The 20,621-nt window shown below is 41.8% G+C and overlaps 1 protein-coding gene across 1 annotated transcript in view; it reads right to left on the bottom strand.

The window, feature by feature from the left end:
* The window catches only part of PDE6C (phosphodiesterase 6C), a 116,077-nt gene that overhangs the window by 45,442 nt on the left and 50,014 nt on the right, over positions 1-20,621 (bottom strand). Inside the window, exons 5-13 of the mRNA XM_077257063.1 lie at positions 19,570-19,710; positions 18,475-18,549; positions 15,364-15,428; positions 15,206-15,272; positions 14,846-14,893; positions 14,469-14,618; positions 11,020-11,163; positions 10,874-10,939; positions 9,625-9,771 (exon numbers count right to left, since the gene is read on the bottom strand). Of these exons, the coding sequence (XP_077113178.1) occupies positions 9,625-9,771; positions 10,874-10,939; positions 11,020-11,163; positions 14,469-14,618; positions 14,846-14,893; positions 15,206-15,272; positions 15,364-15,428; positions 18,475-18,549; positions 19,570-19,710 (903 nt within the window). The remainder of the gene's footprint in view (positions 1-9,624; positions 9,772-10,873; positions 10,940-11,019; positions 11,164-14,468; positions 14,619-14,845; positions 14,894-15,205; positions 15,273-15,363; positions 15,429-18,474; positions 18,550-19,569; positions 19,711-20,621) is intronic.

The raw sequence follows: 20,621 nt of genomic DNA, 5'->3' as shown, positions 1-20,621 counted from the left end.
TATTGGAGCTCAGCTCAATGGAAGTGATAGGAATGGAGCTGTAATACCACACACAATCTGTAGACAGCTGTGGTACTGGTTTTGAAAGAAAGCAGTTATGTTGTTTTTTTATTCAGGACAGCCCCGTAAACAATTTGCATAGCTTTCATTTTCATTCCCACAAATAGTACAGTTATTAAACAGGTAATATTTCACTATCAGATCATCTCAACAAAGCAGACAGTGTATTTTGACTCTATGCATCATTGAGCCTCTTCCATGTTTTACTGCAGGCATCACCGAGCCTCCACCATGTTTCACTGTAGGCATTACCGAGCCACCTCCATTCTTCACTGGAGGCATCACTGAGCCCCCATGTTTCACTGTAGGCATCACCAAACCTCTGCCATGTTTCAATGGAGACATCATTGAGCCCTCACCAAGCTTCACTGAAGGCATCACCGAACCACTGCCATTCTTTATCGTAGGCATCACTGAGCCCCTACCATGCTTTAGACTAGGCATCACTGAGCCACCACCATTCTTTACTGTAGACATCACCTAGCTACAACCATGCTTTACTGTAGGCAGTATATTCTTTCCAGCATGTGCTTCATTCTTTTTCCTCTAAACATACCACTGAATAGGTCTAAAATTTCAAGTTTTATTTCATTGCTCCACAGAACTGAATCCCCAAAAATTCTGTGTCTTATTTATATAGTTGTAATAAATGTCTGGGTCTTATATATATAGTTTTGAGCATATTGAAGCCAACTTTTCATGTGCTTTTGGGTCAGTGGAGGTTTAAGTGTTGGATTCCGGGCATGGAGTCTTTAAACATTTGCTATAAACCTTACTGTGCAAACTAAATCCTTAGTGCCTGCTGCCACCAAATCTTGCTGCAGGTCTTTTGCAGTCACTCAAGGGTTTTTGATCACCTGCCTCCTCAGGAATCTGGGGGCAGACGATGAAAGCTTCCACTTTCTGCCACGTCCAGGTCGTGTGGTCGGTATAACTTTGAACTTGTTCACTCTGTATCTTTGGGAACATTAAACGCCTTTGCTAATTTTTGTATCATTCTCCTTTTTTCTACAAGGCAATGATCTCATCTAAGTTTTTGGACCACTTTCTTGCCAAGCCAAGAACATTGATGAACTGGAGACCATTGCCCATGAGTAATGAGCTAAGATTCCTCAGGAACTTTGCTAGAAACTGGTATCTGGAGATGCCTCACGTTTGCAGCAGGTAATAACAACCAAGGGCTCTAATAAGTATTAACCCCTTCCTGACATATGTCGTGAAGTTAAGTCACATGTTGGGTCCCTGACTTTGATGTGGGCAATCATCATCTGTCAGCCATCATCTGTCTCTAACAGCCGTGGGTGGAGTGGAGCGCCGTCTGCAGCTGTTATCATGTTAAATGTTGCTGTCAATCTCTGACAGGCAGTATGTAATACGCGCAAGTGGGGGGTGCGTCATTCCACGCGCCCATCTGCACACCCGTGTCGTGATCACGGGGCGCCGATGAGTTGTCATAACAGCCGGGGGTCTGCGGAAGACCCTTATGCTTATCATAAGAATTCTGTGAAAGCCAATGTTTATCTGACATTCATAGGATACTGTGAATTTTGCTATACAGTGATTATAATAGTGTTGATGCACTACTGTGTATAGTACAAGCGACAAGATGATCGCAGGTCCAAGTCCCCTAAGGGGACTAATAAATTCAGTATAAAGTGGAAAAAAATGTAAAAGTTAAATCACCCCTCTTTTGCCCCATTAAAAATAAAGCAATTGCAAAAAAAGAAAAAAACACACATATTTAATACTGCTGTATTCATAAAAATCTGATCTGTCAAAATATAAAATAAAATTATCTGATTACTAAATGGTGTAACGTGAAAAAAAAGTCTAAGGGTACCGTCACACAGTGCCATTTTGATCGCTACGACGGTACGATCCGTGACGTTCCAGCGATATCCATACGATATCGCAGTGTCTGACACGCAGCAGCGATCAGGGACCCTGCTGAGAATCGTACGTCGTAGCAGATCGTATGGAACTTTCTTTCGTCGCTTGATCACCCGCTGACATCGCTGGATCGTTGTGTGTGACAGCGATCCAGCGATGTGTTCGCTTGTAACCAGGGTAAACATCGGGTAACTAAGCGCAGGGCCGCGCTTAGTAACCCAATGTTTACCGTGGTTACCAGCGTAAACGTAAAAAAAACAAACAGTACATACTCACATTCTGGTGTCTGTCCTCCGGCGTCTCAGCTTCTCTGCACTGTGAGCGCCTGCCGGCCGGAAAGCGAGCACAGCGGTGACGCAGACGTCACCGCTCTGCTTTCCGGCCGCTGTGCTTACACAGTGGAGAGAAGCAGAACGCCGGAGGACAGACACCGGAATGTGAGTATGTACTGTTTTTTTTTTTTACGTTAACGCTGGTAACCAGGGTAAACATCGGGTTACTAAGCGCGGCCCTGCGCTTAGTTACCCGATGTTTACCCTGGTTACCGGGGACTTCGGCATCGCTCCAGCGCCGTGATTGCAACGTGTGACCGCAGTCTACGACGCTGGAGCGATAATCATACGATCGCTGCGACGTCACGAATCGTGCCGTCGTAGCAATCAAAATGGTACTGTGTGACGGTACCCTAAGAGACAGAATTAGTTTTTTTGGGGGCGGATGCAACATACCAATAACATGCAATGTGAGACGATCAAAACATCGCATCTACCACAAAATGCTATCAGCAACAACATCCTCTCAGGAAGCAAATAAATAAGCAATCACACAGCTCCATATCCCGAAAATGAAAAGCGTACAGGTCTTGGAAAAATAAACAATAGCATTTTTTTAAAAAATTTTCTACAAATTTCCCAAACATTTTTCACTGCTTAAATTAAAAAAAACTATACAGGTTTAGTATCAGCGTAATCGTGCTTTCCTGCAGAATTACATTGCCAGGTCAGTTTTACCGTATAGTAAATTTAAAAAAAAAAAAAAAACACTTGTGGAATTGTACTTATTTAGCCATTTCAATGCAATTAGAATTTTTTTTCCCGTTCTCCAGTACACTATGTGGTAGAATAAATGGTCTCATTCAAATGTACAGCGTGTCCCGCAAAAAATAAACCCTCATATGGCTGTATTGACAGAAAAATGTAAAAATATATTGCTCTTGGAAGAAGGGGAGGAAAAAACTAAAACAGCAAAAAAAAAAAAAAAAACATCAGAAAATCGACAAGTTCTGAAAGGGGTTCAAGACGCCTGTTGTGAAATTTAGATAATAAACCTAATTTACAATGGGGGTCGAATAGTTTTGATTGCTGATGTAGATCGGTGAGATGCACTGATACGTTGCCAGAAACTTTCAGCTGTAATTTTAGAAGTGCTGCAGGATCGGTTCTCAGTCTAGGAGTCGAGAAGGTTTTTTGCAGTCAAATAGAGGTTGATATTGTAGCTCAGCTCCAGTTTACTGATTAGCGCTGAGCCGCAACACTAAACACCGCCCATGGCCAAAAGTTACTTTATTTCAGGAAGAAGGCAAACATGTTTTACTAATCTCTAACATCACTTTTAAGGCTCTTCTTCCTTCCATCAGGCCTGGCTTTATCCTTACCTACCAAATGTGGATGTTAGAGGTCAAGTGGAAAGCAGGATTATAAAACACAAGGTTCATTTCTACTCTCTAAGCCTGGGGTCACACTATCAGTATTTGGTCAGTATTTGGTCAGTATTTTACATCAGTATTTGTAGCCAAAACAAGGAGTGGCACAATCAGAGGAAAAGTATAAGGCCGGGGACACACTTAACGTATAAAAAAACGGTCCGTTTTTCACGGCCGAGAATCGCACAAATGTTTCAAAAACAGTGATCCGTGTGCAGTGCGAGGATGCGATTTCCTCGCATCAAATGATCCGTGTGACATCCGTATGGCATCCGTATGCCGAGATTTTCTCGCAAGCTTGCAAAACCGACATCTAATGGATTTATGTGCTCAAATGTTCGGGAAAACATTTATACAGTATATATATATATATATAATGTCATTGAGACACATATATATATATTCTGTATTTATATTTCATTCAGTGCGATATCTGTGAAAAGCCGGTAATTCAATTGCCGGCTTTGCATTTCTCCTGCACAAACCCGACAGGATATGAGACATGGTTTACATACAGTAAACCATCTCATATCCCCCTTTTTTTTGCATATTCCACACTACTAATGTTAGTAGTGTGTATGTGCAAAATTTCAGCGCTGTAGCTGCTGAAATAAAGGGTTAAATGGCGGAAAAAATTGGCGTGGGCTCCCGCGCAATTTTCTCCGCCAGAGTGGTAAAGCCAGTGACTGACGGCAGATATTAATAGCCAGGAGAGGGTCCATGGTTATTGGCCCCCCTGGCTACAAACATCTGCCCCCAGCCACCCCAGAAAAGGCACATCTGGAAGATGCGCCTATTCTGGCACTTGGCCACTCTCTTCCCACTCCCTGTAGCGGTGGGCTATGGGGTAATGAAGGGTTAATGCCACCTTGCTATTGTAAGGTGACATTAAGCCAGATTAATAATGGAGAGGCGTCAATTATGTCACCTATCCATTATTAATCCAATTGTTTGAAAGGGTTAAAAAACACACACACATGATTAAAAAGTATTTTAATGAAATAAACACAGCGGTTGTTTTAATATTTTATTGCTCTCTCATTCCATTTTCAGACCCTCGCTTGGCAAAACAATAAACACACAATATACATACCTTCTGATGTCCGATCACGTCCCACGAAGTAATCCATCTGAAGGGGTTAACTAATATTACAGGCAGAGCTGCGATAAACCACTCGCTCGTGCCTGTAATCCCCGGGTGCTGAAAGGAAAGCAGTGATCTATACTTACATTCAGTCGCGGTGATGCGCCCCTGCTGGATGTTCTCATGAACTGCAGCCTGGGAACTTTTTCCCACGCTCCAGGTCATATGAGGACATCCACCAGGGGGCGCATCACCGCGACTGAAGGTAACTATAGGTCATTGACCTACATTTCATTCAGTCGCAGTGATGCGCCCCCTGGTGGATGTCCTCATATGACCTGGAGCGTGGGAAAAAGTTCCCAGGCTGCAGTTCATGAGAACATCCAGCAGGGGCGCATCACCGCGACTGAATGTAAGTATAGATCACTGCTTTCCTTTCAGCACCCGGGGATTACAGGCACGAGCGAGTGGTTTATCGCAGCTCTGCCTGTAATATTAGTTAACCCCTTCAGATGGATTACTTCGTGGGACGTGACAGTTCATCAGAGAGGGTATGTATATTGTGTGTTTATTGTTTTGCCAAGCGAGGGTCTGAAAATGGAATGAGAGAGCAATAAAATATTAAAACAACCGCTGTGTTTATTTCATTAAAATACTTTTTAATCATGTGTGTGTGTGTGTGTGTTTTTTAACCCTTTCAAACAATTGGATTAATAATGGATAGGTGACATAATTGACGCCTCTCCATTATTAATCTGGCTTAATGTCACCTTACAATAGCAAGGTGGCATTAACCCTTCATTACCCCATATCCCACCGCTACAGGGAGTGGGAAGAGAGTGGCCAAGTGCCAGAATAGGCGCATCTTCCAGATGTGCCTTTTCTGGGGTGGCTGGGGGCAGATGTTTGTAGCCAGGGGGGCCAATAACCATGGACCCTCTCCTGGCTATTAATATCTGCCCTCAGTCACTGGCTTTACCATTCTGGCGGAGAAAATTGCGCGGGAGCCCACGCCAATTTTTTCCGCCATTTAACCCTTTATTTTAGCAGCTACAGTGCTGAAATTTTGCACATACACACTACTAACATTAGTAGTGTGGAATATGCAAAAAAAGGGGGATATGAGATGGTTTACTGAATGTAAACCATGTCTCATATCCTGTCGGGTTTGTGAAGGAGAAATGCAAAGCCGGCAATTGAATTACCGGCTTTTCTATAGAACACCGCTGGGTATTTCTCGCAATGCACACGCATGGTCCGTGTGTAATCCGATTTTTTCTCGCACCCATAGACTTTCATTGGCGAGTCTCGGCCGAGATACGCTGACAATCGCAGCCTGCTGCGAGTTCCCTCGGATCCGAAATACGGTGGAGAAAATATCGGATGATGGGAGCTGCACCATAGATTAACATTGGGCCGAGTGCTATGCGATTTTTTATCGCATAGCACTCGTCCGTATTACGGTCTAGTGTGACCCCGGCCTAATAGAAACATATGCACCACTTCTGGATTTATCACCCACTCCTGGTTTTGGCTACAAATACTGATGTAAAATACTGACCAAATACTGCTAGTGTGACCCTGGCCTAACTCTGGAGACACCTCGATCTACCCAAGAGCTGAAGCCACAAAATGGATATTTTTCTAACCAAGTTATATATTTTTTATGCAAAGAATAAAACTGTGTTTAACTATATCAAGTTTCCTTTATTTCAGGTTGATATGCCAATTTTTGCATTTGGCTTTGTATAATATCACTGGCCTGTAGGCCCACAAGGAAAAGGCCACATCCCAAGGTTCGCGAAAAGCTGATTTTATGCATCACAGAGCTGCCCATCCCTGACCTGAAGCCATTCATTGCAGAATAGATTTTGGAAAAATTTTCCTCTCCATCATCATTTAGTGAAAATTAAAACAAGAAGCAAAACATAATTAGGTAATTAGGGAAGATGATATTCATCTTGAGCCTATCTTCTGGCTGATCGGTTAAATAAAGGGGCAGTGGCGTTCCAGCGAGATCCGCGTCACCTTCATTATTTGCCGTGGCGCAGCGCTATACATTTTGTTATGGCTCTGTCTGGTGTCAGTTTAGAGTAGCTCAATCCCAAGTGAAAACGTGACCCCTTCAGATAAGCAAAGCGGGTGATCAGATATTGATGACCTATCTTAAAAGGGTCAGTTTCATTAAAGGGGTGTTGCTTCATTTAAACAGCGCCTGTCTTCATGCCTTATTGGTCAGGAGTCTCGGGACCCACCTTTATTAGTTTTGAAGCCCCTGGTTCACCATTGTTGGCTGCTGCACAGAAAATGTATAAACAGCTTTCATTGATCACTTGGGGTTCTCATTTTTATATATGAGTTCAAAAGAGTTGATTGTCTGCAGTTTGTGAAGTCAGAAAAATAAGTTTCCTTCATGGGACAGCCATAAAATAGATATCTGTCAGTCCATGCTTGCATGGATTACAGAAATCTCTTTTGCACTCTCCATAAAGTTTAGGAAGCTTGCCTGAGTGTTCATGAATATTTCAGCGGAAAGAGGCAGACACGTTGCCGACAGCAGCATTGTACAGAGCAGGAAAAGCTGGGCAGACTGATATTTATTTTTATGAGAAAATATTGAATATAACCTGAATTTTATTGATTTGAAAGCCTTCTCTTCCTATTTTTAGGAGTCCAGTGGGAGGTCTTACACTCAAAGACTGAATTGGACCGCCCACTGGACTCCTAAGAATAAAAATAGCAAGAATTCAAATTAGTATAATCTAAATTATCCCATATAATTTCCAACGAATCTATGTATCAACCCAGTCAGCTTGTTTCATTCTATGTAATATTTCTGACAGCTCAAACTACGGACATGTTCATCTTGGCAAGTTCTCTGTAAAGTCTACCTTATCTACACATGCGGTGATGCTGAATTCAGCTGTCCACTGTGGAGAAGTGGGATGGTACTGTATGTTCTTCAATGAAATTACTGGGGAGGAATCCAGGAAAATGTTCATGATCATAGTTTTAGAGTAATGGAGATAAATGTAAAGTTTTGTACTTGGACACTAGTAATATGTGGGCATTATAAAGCGCTCAAAAAATTTAAGGGGACACTTATACAACACAATGTAACTCCAAGTCAGTAACACTTCTGTGAACTCAACCTGTCAAGTTATGAAACAACACTGATTGACAATCAATGTCTCCTGCTGTTGTACAAATGGAACAGACAACAGGTAGAGATGATCGGCAATTAGCAAGACACCCCCTATGAAGGAGGAGTGGTCCTGCAGGGGGTGACCACAGACCATCAAATGACGTTTGTGGTACTTCCTGGTGAAGAAGTCATAGAACTTCGAAACGCGTAGAATAAACCACACTTCTTTATGAGAACACGTCCGGACCTTCAGTTATTCGGCAGCGCAGATTATTTCCACGCTTACCCTTTGGTCTGGTCACTTGTGGACCTGTGGATCTGTGGCAGCGGATAATCCTACATGTTATAATAATATGTAAATAAGGAGAAAATGCGTAAGTAACATATTTTATTTTAATTATTAATAATCCATATAAAAGTTAAAATTGTTTGTACCATAAAGTAACACACTCATAAGATGACTCCAATCAAAATGCTGAGAAGCTACACACAACGCCCCAAAGAGGGAGACCCCATAATCTAATAATGTCAAAATGACAAATGATCTATACTAGCTAAGCCAGCTAAACAAAATGTATAGTCATGACCGCAGAGTTCCCCCCAAAAAGTGTTAAATATCACTGAATCCCATAGCAAGTAAAGGAGTCTGATATGCATGGGCCAGGCTTACCAGTAGAGGGGACGTAGTGGGGGGCACAGCCGTCGGGGTCCATCTTTTGGCTGTCCCCCCAATAATATATGAGTGGGGGGACAATAATGTCCCCCCAATAATATATGAGTGGTGGGGACAGCCGTCGGGGTCCATCTTCCGGCTGCCCCCCCACTACGTCCCCTCTACTGGTAAGCCTGGCCCATGTATATCAGACTCCTTTACTTGCTATGGGATTCATTGACATTTAACACTTTTTTGGGGAACTCTGCGGTCATGACTATACATTTTGTTTAGCTGGCATAGCTAGTATAGATCATTTGTCATTTTGACATTATTAGATTATGGGGTCTCCCTCTTTGGGGCGCTGTGGGTGGCTTCTCAGCATTTTGATTGGCGTCATCTTATGAGTGTGTTACTTTATGGTACAAACAATTTTAACTTTTATATGGATCATTAGTAATTAAAATAAAATATGCTACTTATTTTTCATCGATGCTCCGCATTTTCTCCTTATTTACGTGATGTTCTTGGAGCGGATTGAGTCAGTCTGGGGGTGGGCGTTATTATTCGCCACATTCTCGACTCTATAACATGTACTTGGGTCTTCTGATATCAATGTTATAATAATAGCTCTATTTGGTGAGCACAATCTTATTGTATTAACCCCAATTGTCTCGGATAAGACCCTATTTTGCGCTATTTTCTCCAGCAGTATTCATCAGATAACACCTTATCAGAGCACGTTCGCTCATCACTAGTGTAAAGTTTTTTTCTGAATTTTTTAGTTCAGTGGATTGACGATCGGGATCAGGAGGGAAAGATTATCTCTTTTGGGGCGGCCTAGATCGTGCATTGTGGTTGTACAAGAACCCCATCCACTTTATTATTTTTTATCCATTATCAATTAGTTGAACTTCATGGGCATTTGTAATTTTTGGGCTTTCGAGTGTATTAACTATGTAACTTTGTAACAAACGTATATATATATGAATTGTATAATATTAGTATACTCATGTTTCAGGTATCATATAAACCATGTAAATAAAATAGCTATACAACAAGGAAATCACTATGTATATCAGGCCATTTACCTCTGCCGGCACCTTAAATTTTTCGACAGCATTTAGTTCTACGAACAGCCGAATGCCGCTCTTGATGAGATCGTGCTCGGACACTGGCAGGTCACTAAAGCGGAATTCATAAAGTTCCAGCGCCGCCGGGTCTGGCAGCTCTTCTTTCTGTTCAAAAGAAGGTAAACAATTGTGAGCAGATGGATCCTATTAGTCGGGTCGAAGACTTTCCTTAACTTATGGATTTGTTTTCCAAAGGCGTGTCTATGCTTTTATAGGCCATTTTATAGAACAGCACAAAAAATGTCCACATAGGCCTTAAAGCAATATACTGTGGAGATGACACCGAATATTTGTGCTGTAGGAACTGAGCTGTAGTACCTGAGAACGGCCACTACACAGTGCATGGAGCTGTGGTTTTCCAGCTTACTTCAAGTGGTTGTGGCCGGCCAGCATGTTGACCGGTGGGGGTTTCGACTGTTGGATCCCCACCTATCTCGCATTCATAACCTATTCTAAGAATATGTCATTAATATCTCAGTCTTGGACAACCCTTTCAATATTGTTAGTTTAATACTTAATATTTTCTACATTAATATAACTTTAATGTGAATCTATTAACATTTAAAGGGGTTATTTCCTTTGGATAGGTACGTTTTTAAAATAATTCATTAGTATTAGATTTAGGTGTCCAATGGTTGCATCTTTTAGGGAAATCTAAGAACAAGTGTAACATTTCCCACCAAAGGAGAAATTAAACTTTACACAATTTCCATGAAAACCCTAATGGGCCTTATGTGTAACACTCAAATTTGTGTGGGCTTATCCTTGTAATTTCTTTTTCCTCTGGCAAAAAAAATGACAGTCTTAAAGGGAGTGCTCCATCTATTTAAAGGGTTGCCTATGACTATAATATTGTTTGTCTAGCCATAAATCAGCTGGGGTTCAACACCAGGCATCCCCACCAATCAGTTGTTAGCATGGTCTGCGCCGGCTGTAAGTACACCGTGTACAGAGCCGTAGCATCACAGCTCCACACACCATGTAGTGGCCAGTCTCAAGTACTGCAGCTTAGCTTCAGTAGAGCAGCATGGCCAGTGCACAGTGTAAGAAAATCTTCACAAAGAAAAACTAGTCTTGCCGATTTTCCCATATTACGTTGACTTATCTAATCGGAAGACCTTGAATTTTTTCTTAGCTTTTTATTATACTTATATTTCATAACTTGAACTGATAATTGTTTACATTTATGTCCCTCCACGAATCTTACCAATATCTTCACCAAGTCCTTCTGCTCACAGTCGTCTACGTTCTTATTTAACTTTTCATTCGATTTCTAAAATGGAAGCATTGCTTTGGTTAGACCTCACATCTTAGTCTTGATCTTAAGTAGAGGACAGCCTTGAAGACATTTACCAGAATACTCTGGAGTTCTTTAGGCGTGCACTTCATCTGGTTCATCAACATCTCCTGGGCAATGTCCTTTCTGTTTTCTAGCTTATTCATTTTGTCATAAGTATCAGTGTTCAGAACCGACCATCCTAGAAACTGGGTCAGGGTCTGGAATAGGAAAGATGTTGTCAGTGCTATGACACAAGACAAATATGTCAGACAGTCCCAAGTGTTTCCTAGACAGTAGAAACTTATATAACTATAAAGTATGTTGGTCAGTCAAGAATTGACAGTTCTTCTTTCTGATGGACTTCTACATTCTGATATGAAATTGTACAATGTCACCCGACTTGTGTCGTGACTAGATATAATGGTTGTACATCAACCACTGGGTTCTCTGTAGGGCTTCAGCCAGGGCCATCATCAAAACATTTTTGTCCCATCTGAGCAGGTGTCTAATATGCAGTAAATAACCAGAACAATATACTAAGGTCCCGAAACATCAAACAGTTTCCACCAGAATTCTGACGTAAAACTGTATGAGATGTCATAAAAATGTTTGCACAAGTCGTAGTTGTGTAATAATTTTATAACGCTTGGCGTTTTTTCCCCAGTCTCAGCATGCTACTCCCACATAGCCAGAGGTGGTGTGGCCAGGGGTGGACATTGCGGGGCCTCATGGCAGCTGAAAGGTGCCTCAAATTCATTAAAAAGTGCACACTTCTTAATTAACTTGATGCATCTCATTCCGACACACCTTTAATCAATAGTGGTACAGATTGTGGTTCGGCCTCATGAAGAAGTGTGTCACTTCGAAACACGTCAACTAATAAACCACATTTCCACATTTCCGATCTCTTGATTATCTTTGGACCTCAGATTTTAACACACTCCTCTCCAGCCTCATCATTTTCTTCACATGGTAGGTTTACTGTAGCCTTTTTGATACTTATACAGGTGTCGTGACTTTACAACCTCCCAGGTGAGCATAACTTCTTTTGTCTCCCTGTTTCAACTCGGTTAAGACCCTATTCTGCCTATTGTCTTTCCAGTTTTTCTTGCTCAACAGCAAGGAGCTTGTAAGAGCTTATCTCACCTAGGAAATCATCCATCGCTGATGGACTGCAGAGGTAGCTGTTAACGTTGGCAACAAGCAGTACACAATAGAAAAGAACATTTCTCAGCCCTTGGGAACATTGAGGATTTTTAATAAGAGGTAAATCGCTAAATTTCTTATTTTTCCAAGCACTTTGTAATTTTATTGATTTTTGATGATTAAACAACTATATTTAATATGTACAGTTAGGTCCATATATATTTGGACAGAGACAACATTTTTCTTATTTTGGTTATAGACATTACCACAATGAATTTTAAACAAAACAATTCAGATGCAGTTGAAGTTCAGACTTTCAGCTTTCATTTGAGGGTATCCACATTAAAATTGGATGAAGGGTTTAGGAGTTTCAGCTCCTTAACCTGTGCCACCCTGTTTTTAAAGGGACCAAAAGTAATTGGACAATTGACTCCAAGGCTATTTCATGGACAGGTGTGGGCAATCCCTTCGTTATGTCATTCTCAATTAAGCAGATAAAAGGCCTGGAGTTGATTTGAGGTGTGGTGCTTGCATTTGGAAGGTTTTGCTGTGAAGTAAACATGCGGTCAAAGGAGCTCTCCATGCAGGTGAAACAAGCCATCCTTAAGCTGCGAAAACAGAAAAAACCCATCCGAGAAATTGCTACAATATTAGGAGTGGCAAAATCTACAGTTTGGTACATCCTGAGAAAGAAAGAAAGCACTGGTGAACTCATCAATGCAAAAAGACCTGGGCGCCCACGGAAGACAACAGTGGTGGATGATCGCAGAATAATCTCCATGGTGAAGAGAAACCCCTTCACAACAGCCAACCAAGTGAACAACACTCTCCAGGAGGTCGGCGTATCAATATCCAAATCTACCATAAAGAGAAGACTGCATGAAAGTAAATACAGAGGGTTCACTGCACGGTGCAAGCCACTCATAAGCATCAAGAATAAAAAGGCGAGACTGGACTTTGCTAAAAAACATCTAAAAAAGCCAGCACAGTTCTGGAAGAACATTCTTTGGACAGATGAAACCAAGATCAACCTCTACCAGAATGATGGAAAGAGAAAAGTATGGCGAAGGCGTGGTACAGCTCATGATCCAAAGCATACCACATCATCTGTAAAACCCGGCGGAGGCAGTGTGATGGCTTGGGCATGCATGGCTGCCAGTGGCACTGGGTCACTAGTGTTTATTGATGATGTGACACAGGAATGAATTCTGAGGTCTTCAGAGCCGCCATACTGTGTGCTCAGATCCAGCCAAATGCAGCCAAACTGATTGGTCGTCGTTTCATACTACAGATGGACAATGACCCAAAACATAAAGCCAAAGCAACTCAGGAGTTTATTAAAGCAAAGAAGTGGAATATTCCTGAATGGCCAAGTCAGTCACCTGATCTCAACCCAATTGAGCAGCATTTCACTTGTTAAAGACTAAACTTCAGACAGAAAGGCCCACAAACAAACAGCAACTGAAAACCACTGCAGTGAAGGCCTGGTAGAGCATCAAAAAGGAGGAAACACAGCGTCTGGTGATGTCCATGAGTTCAAGACTTCAGGCAGTCATTGCCAACAAAGGGTTTTCAACCAAGCACTAAAAATAAACATTTTATTTAAAATTATTGAATCTGTCCAATTACTTTTGGTCCCTTTAAAAACAGGGTGGCACATGTTAAGAAGCTGAAACTTCTAAACCCTTCATCCAATTTTAATGTGGATACCCTCAAATGAAAGCTGAAAGTCTGAACTTCAACTGCATCTGAATTGTTTTGTTTAAAATTCATTGTGGTAATGTCTATAACCAAAATAAGAAAAATGTTGTCTCTGTCCAAATATATATGGACCTAACTGTATCTAAATACATACTAAATACATATGGTCCACTGTGACCGCTACTATTTACTCTCCTTCTTTCCCCTGTGATTCTCCACTTGTTGATAAATATATACATTCAGTGTTGGACTGGGGTGCCAAGGGCCAAACAGTTCTCTTCCCCTCTTTCTGTTCTCCATGCTTAGTGTGGCACACACAGGCACACAATGCAAAGATTGAGTCAACTTCTCCCCTTTTTATCTGGGTTCAGGTGTCATTTTCGTATTGACCACACCTGTTACTTGCAACAGGTGAATTTGAACAAGCGTCACATGCTTGAAACAAAATTATTAACCCATAATTTTGGAACGATGCCAACAATTTTGTCCTGCCCATTTTTGGGGTTTTGCATGAAATTATGTTTAATTTGCCCTTTTTTCCTGTTTTTTTGTGTTGCTCCAGTAAACACAAAGGAAATAAACATGTATATAACAAAACATGTCTAATTGCAATATACAGATATATAGATATATATATAACTTTTGCTGTTAAATATTTGCACAGTTTAGTCCTTACTTCAGTGATTTGCTCGTCATACTCATCAAATGGTCTCCCATCCTTCCGGTTGTAGAACGTCGCTACCCCCACAATCTCTTCCTTTTTGTTCACAATGGGCAGGGACAGGACATTTTTAATAGTCCATCCGCTCTCATCCACCTCCCCTTTCTAAAAAGACAAAGTTAAATCATCCTTTTATTGTTCCAGCGGAATATATATGATAGATCTCTACAGAAAAAATAGACTCTGATAGAAGAATGCATGTGATTACATCTATAAGATTACTTACCCTCTAAACCTGCATCGGAATAATGGTAAAATATAATTTTGTACAAGTAATTAGAATTAGGATAAATTCCTGAAAAAAAATGAATGTAAATGATTGATTTTCTCACCTGAAATGTGAAGTATTCATCGGCGCATGCGTTCATCATGTTGCAAATCTGACTCATGAAAAAATAACATCAAATAAGTGATCACATTCATGACTCCTATGCATTTATTATTTACAAAGGGTCTGCATCTAATATAATTTTAATTTAAAGTTCTGTCCCCCAACAGCCGCCATTTATTCTATTCAGCATTATTATTGAGGTCAATGTATGCAATGCTCCCCTTAGCTCCATCTAGTGGTGGCTGCAGGCTGTTCTAGCTTTACTGTGACATTATCCCACTTATCCCAAAGGAAACAGTTGGATTTCAGGCATATTAGGAAGTTACACATTATTTATATGCATATCATAGAAAAAACTTACAAATCCATTTTCAGCAACATAGGTGGGCAGCCCACTCACGAGCGACCAGTGATCCTCAGGGGGAGTGCTTTAATGACAAAACATAACAGGAATTAATATAGAGTGATGACAGGGTCCAACAATTGCAGTGGTTGTGGTATAAAGGGTTAATGTCTTACGGGATGACTTTGATTTCTTCTTTCCCGTGCAAAATATAATCAATTATCTTGTAAAAATTAACTTCCTGAGCAAAAAAAAAAGAAAAACACCAGTTGAGTTGTGTCCATGACAATTACTCAAGAAGACAACAAGAGAAAACAACAGGTTAGACACTGTGGTGTCTAAAGTAGGGGTCAGCAATCTGCGGTATTCCAGCTGTTCTCGCAGCCTCCAGTTGTCAGGCAGCTGCCAGGGAACGCTGGGTGTGGTGGCGCCACATTAGCTGGAGAGCTGCAGGTTGTTGACCACTGGTCAGGAGCTACAAGGGAGGCATTGTGGTTTTCTACAATCACATTGAACCGCCGTATAATGAAAAGATTTGCATTTCCCTTATATACTCTGTGAAGGTTCCTATTGAATGACAACAATCAATCTTGAAAAGAATATTACTAAATTGAAGAGTATACAGAGACTTTGTATACGTTTTAGGGCCTTTAATCCTGAGCATATCGGTGGGGTCCAAGTCTTGAAACCACCACCGATCACTCAACAGACATCTTATAAGACCGGAGCGCACAGTCCCTCCCTGAGTGCATGCACACAGTAGAGTACAGCTAGAGGCTTTCTACCCAAATTCCGCCCAATTTGCTTAAAAGGAAAGGCACTGAAACACATTAAAAAATCCCCTAAAAGTTGACTTACTGTTTAATACTTTATTTGGTAAAATTACAACAGCCATCTAACTGCTGAGTTATCCCTCACACGCTTCAATGACACCAAGGGACACCAAAGAAACTGTACTGTCCCGTGCCTTGACTCTGCTCGAGAAGGGGGATTTGGTGATTGCTGTAGCTAGAGATCTGGGAGTGTCAAGAGAAGCAATTTTTCAACTGAAGCAGTCGGCGGCATCATTTGCCTCCTGGGATGGTACTGCAGAGGAAGTCAGGCTCTGGGGCACCTAAGAAGACTTCACCAAGGACTGATACACCTAAGAAGACTTCACCAAGGACTGATACAGTATCAGTCCTTGGTGAAGTCTTCTTAGGTGCGCCAGAGCCTGACTTCCTCTGCGGTACTGGATCGCCCCCAGGCGCAGGGCAATGGGGTACTCGGCTCTGGGGATGTCACGGTGGCCCGACCCGGTCCGTGGCCCTGCTGAGGAGCACCCAATTAAAGGTGTAAGTTTGTACGGTGTTCGTGACGCCACCTGTGGTATTCGCTCAGGGTTACCGACGCTGCTGGGGGTCCGCTGGGGTGATGGAATGGCAGCCAGATGGTATACCTTCCCACAGGTGAAGTATGTCCCTAGGGCTTCTCGAAGTGTGTGGATGATGATAGTGGTCATTGTAAGGCATGATGAATAACGAGGACACAAAGGTTGCAGTCTCTTTACCTTTTACTGAAGACTTCAGAGTCCACAGTCCAAAGTACCGCTCACAGGGCTGGCTGAGTCCGGCCGGTCCGAAGGCACATCCAGAGTTCCCTTAGCCAGGAGGAAATCAGTAGCCTTCCTACTAGCGCCTGTGTGTTGTAGTACCTCCCTGCTGAGCACCACGGGAAAGTCCTCACAACCTTCGTGAATATTTCTGATGTTCTCTCTCTGTCCCCCAGATGATATGGATAGGACAACCCGTATGACGGGGTAGGCCTGGAGTTAATTTATAGGGACCCTAGAGACGCCCCTCTCCCACAATTGCCTCCGTGTCTTCTTAGGTATTTAGGTTGGGCAGCCAACTTGGAATTGACTGTCCTGCCATTGTTTGGAGAAATGCGTAGAGTCAGTACTCCCTCGGTGTTCCGGCCACTGGCTACGCACCTCGGAAGGAGGCTGCCTACCTCGGGGCAGGACTCCTCCCGGTGTTATCTCCTTGTGCTGTGACTTCGGTTCTCACTCTCCACAATATACTTTGCTTTGTGTCCTTTCTTAGGATGCTGCCGCAATGATGTGCAGGCGCAGCTCCGTAACGTTCTATCTCTTGCTAGACCTCTGTCAGGATCCCACCCCTGGTGGGACCTCTCTAGGTCAAACCCAGGCTGCTTCTCCCTCGATGTTGTCTGGTCGAAGCCCAGTCTGCTTCTCTCTGCCTCATTTCCTATCCAACCCACCAGTTTTACCCGTGTGTGAGGAGTGCCCTAGTGGATAGAAGCTTTGCTCCCCCTGGTGGACTGGAGTGTAAAGTGTAGTGTGTGACTGTGATACCTGGCAAGGTGAACTCCTTTAGTACCATCAGACGTAACATCACTCCCCCTTGTGGAAGAGCAACATTACTGCAACGACCAGGACTCTGGGGCGCTGCAGTACCATCCCAGGAGGCAATGATGCCGCCGACCGCTTCAGTTGATAAATTGCTTCTCTTGACACTCCCAGATCTCTAGCTACAGCAATCACCGAATCCCCCTTCTCGAGCAGAGTCAAGGCACGGATTTCTCTTCCATTTTAAGCTTCTTTCAACCCATTGTGGGAGATAATTAAAAACTGTGGGAGATAATAAAAGACTGCCTAATAGCAAAACTGGCTGAGCTGCACATAACAACCAATCAGAGTGCAGCTTTCGCTTTACCAGAGAAGTGAAAACTGAGCATTGATTGGTTGATATTTGCAACAAAGCTAGCTTTAATATTAGACAGTTTTTTATTATCTCCCCCATTGTGTACACTTTTAAAAAGTGAAATTATGATGTGGATTTTATATGTAAAGTTTTTTTTTGCTGCGCAAGTGTAAAGATTTTTTTGGCCGGCTCTGTACTCTTGGCACATCACTTGGCTTAGGCACTGGCTGGATGACAAGTTCATGCCAACACAAGATGCTGGTCCCCTGAACAGGACTAAGACCTATTGTGTCCACAGCGGATAAGTCCCACTTTGTCGTACCCTCAAATTTAAGACAAACTAAAGGACAGTATTGGTCCAGAGATTACTATGGGTGGCTTATCTGCTGCATCTGTGTTACTGATGTTCTACCAGATGACCCTGGAGGTCCCTTCCAATTCTAACATTCTATGATTCTAGGATCCTATAGAAGTATTCTACATGAGGAGAGAGTTTATTTTCTACACCAACTGCCCTTATAGCCAAAATAAACATATACGTGTATTATTCAATATGCAGCATAGAGCAAAGGCCTTACAAACCCTTCCATCAGGGGTCTTTGGTCCTTTATAAGGTGGTACTTCTCCTAGTAGGATTGGCCATTGTTCGTAGAACTCCTAGATAAAAGAAAAAGTGAAAAGTCAATGAAGGCAAATGTCATAAATATACTGTACATGATCTGCTCTGTTTTTAGTACTCTGCACAGTGATGTTCTCCTTTTCAACTACAGATTTTATCACATGTGATATCCAGACGCTTTCTGCAGTACAGTATATAGGGCAACTGGTACTGAAGAAGAACCTGGCCATTCAGTATTACTATTACTAGCCCAGATCCCACTGAAAAAAAAAGTGTCTGATGTATAAAAATAATTGTTACGTAGAGGGAAACTAATTTTAAAATTTATTTTAGTAATCATTGATGGTCATAAATTAGAATGTGAAAAAGAGACAAGCATTTTCTATATTTTCCTACCAATATCAGCAAAAAAAATGTAAAAAAGGAGAGTGTGAAAATAACAAAAAAATTAGGACTCACATTGGAGGAAAAAAAGGTCAGAATTATTTCAATATCCGAAGACTAAAAATTTTTTACAGCTCTTTAAACCAAAAGCCCGAAAATGTGCTTCGTTCAGGAAAGAGGAAAATTGGGGAAAATGACCTGGTCCCGAAACTGATTAAGAGAATGCTCAACATTTTCAGCGGCACGTGTTCCACTCCAATTTCCCTCATCACCCACTTAGATTTGAATGCCGGATCTTCAAGTAGTTAATAGATAAAAAGAAATGTTAGACAGATAGATATTGTGTAAGTGTAAGGGTAAGAATTGACACACTTCAAATCTGCAAGAAAAAATAAGAAGCATGTGCACATGATCTCAGAAGTCTCATTCACTTTGCTTGTGCTGTAAAACGCGTGGGGGAAAAAAGCAACAAAAATGTAGAGTGTGAACAAGCCCTTAGTTTATAAAGTTGGACAAAAAAATGCTGCACTGATCTTCACAGGATTTTGTGTGGTCAACCTCCTGTGACCTGAAGGCTGAGTACCCAGCATAGTAGTACTTTCTCCTGCCTTCATGCTGTGCTTATAATGAAGCCTTGGCTTTATCAACCTTCATATTACATCTGTAGACGTCACCTTTTCTTTTGTCATGTCCAGCAGAGCCACAGAGTAGCGATCACAGTTCAGGTATATTCTGACAGTATAAAGAGCTTTGTGAAACTGACGCTCAATGTCGGTAAGTTCCTCAAACACCTTGTTGGCGCACCAAAGCAGGATCTGCGGAGAGGAAGCGCGGAGAACGGTCATTGTTACAGTACATGCAAGACAAAAATTACCTGTCTGATGGAAAGCAGCTTCATTGTATTTTTCTTACTTTGATATATTTTCTATATCTTGCAGTGTTAATCCGATATAACTGCACGATAGTTTATCCAAAAAAAGCAGAATGCCAGTTAGGTCTTTTTGGTGCTGCATTGCTTCTAAGGTCTCACGGTCAGCATTTGGTCAGTATTTGACATCAGTATTTGTAAGGCAAAATCAGGAGAGGAACAATCAGAGGAAAAGTATAATAGAAACACGTCACCACTTATGTATTTTTCACCCGCTCCTGGTTTATGCTTACAAAAAAATTCACCAAATACTCAACGTGTGCCGTGGCCTAAATGATCACTAATCCCACCCCTGATCGTCACATGTCTGTGTCAGAACGTCATAGCAGTAGGTCATGATCAGCGGGGATCGGGAACTGCTGGGAATCGTTAATATATAACGTCCTAAGCTTTTGGTGAAACTTGTCAAAAGTTTGGACTATCTTTTTAAAGTATAATAGGGCAATTAGATTTCCACATGAGTAACATGAATGTCAGAAAACTGCTTCTTAATGAAATACGATATTAAATTTATAATGATCGAGCGCCGTAAAATTATAGCCCTTGGTTCCAAGCTTTAATCTTGCATCATTGTAAATTTACGACCCAGGTTTAAAGCTCTTTCTAGTGAAATCTAGTGGGAGGAGGTCCAGTTCCTGGCTAACAGGCACATACGGGGACCCTGGAGAAGGGACAAAAGCAGTTTATCACTATTTCTGTCTTCTCTCTAGCCAGTTATATGGTGTTCTACAAGCGCAATGTAGTGATTAGAAGCAGCTGCACTGCCAATGCTTCTGTAGGACCTGGCGATCATCTGAT

This window comes from Ranitomeya variabilis, chromosome 4, assembly GCF_051348905.1.
Source record: "Ranitomeya variabilis isolate aRanVar5 chromosome 4, aRanVar5.hap1, whole genome shotgun sequence".
NCBI lineage: Eukaryota > Metazoa > Chordata > Amphibia > Anura > Dendrobatidae > Ranitomeya > Ranitomeya variabilis.
Note: the sequence above shows the minus strand (reverse complement) of the source record. Positions and strands in the feature narration are given on the sequence as shown.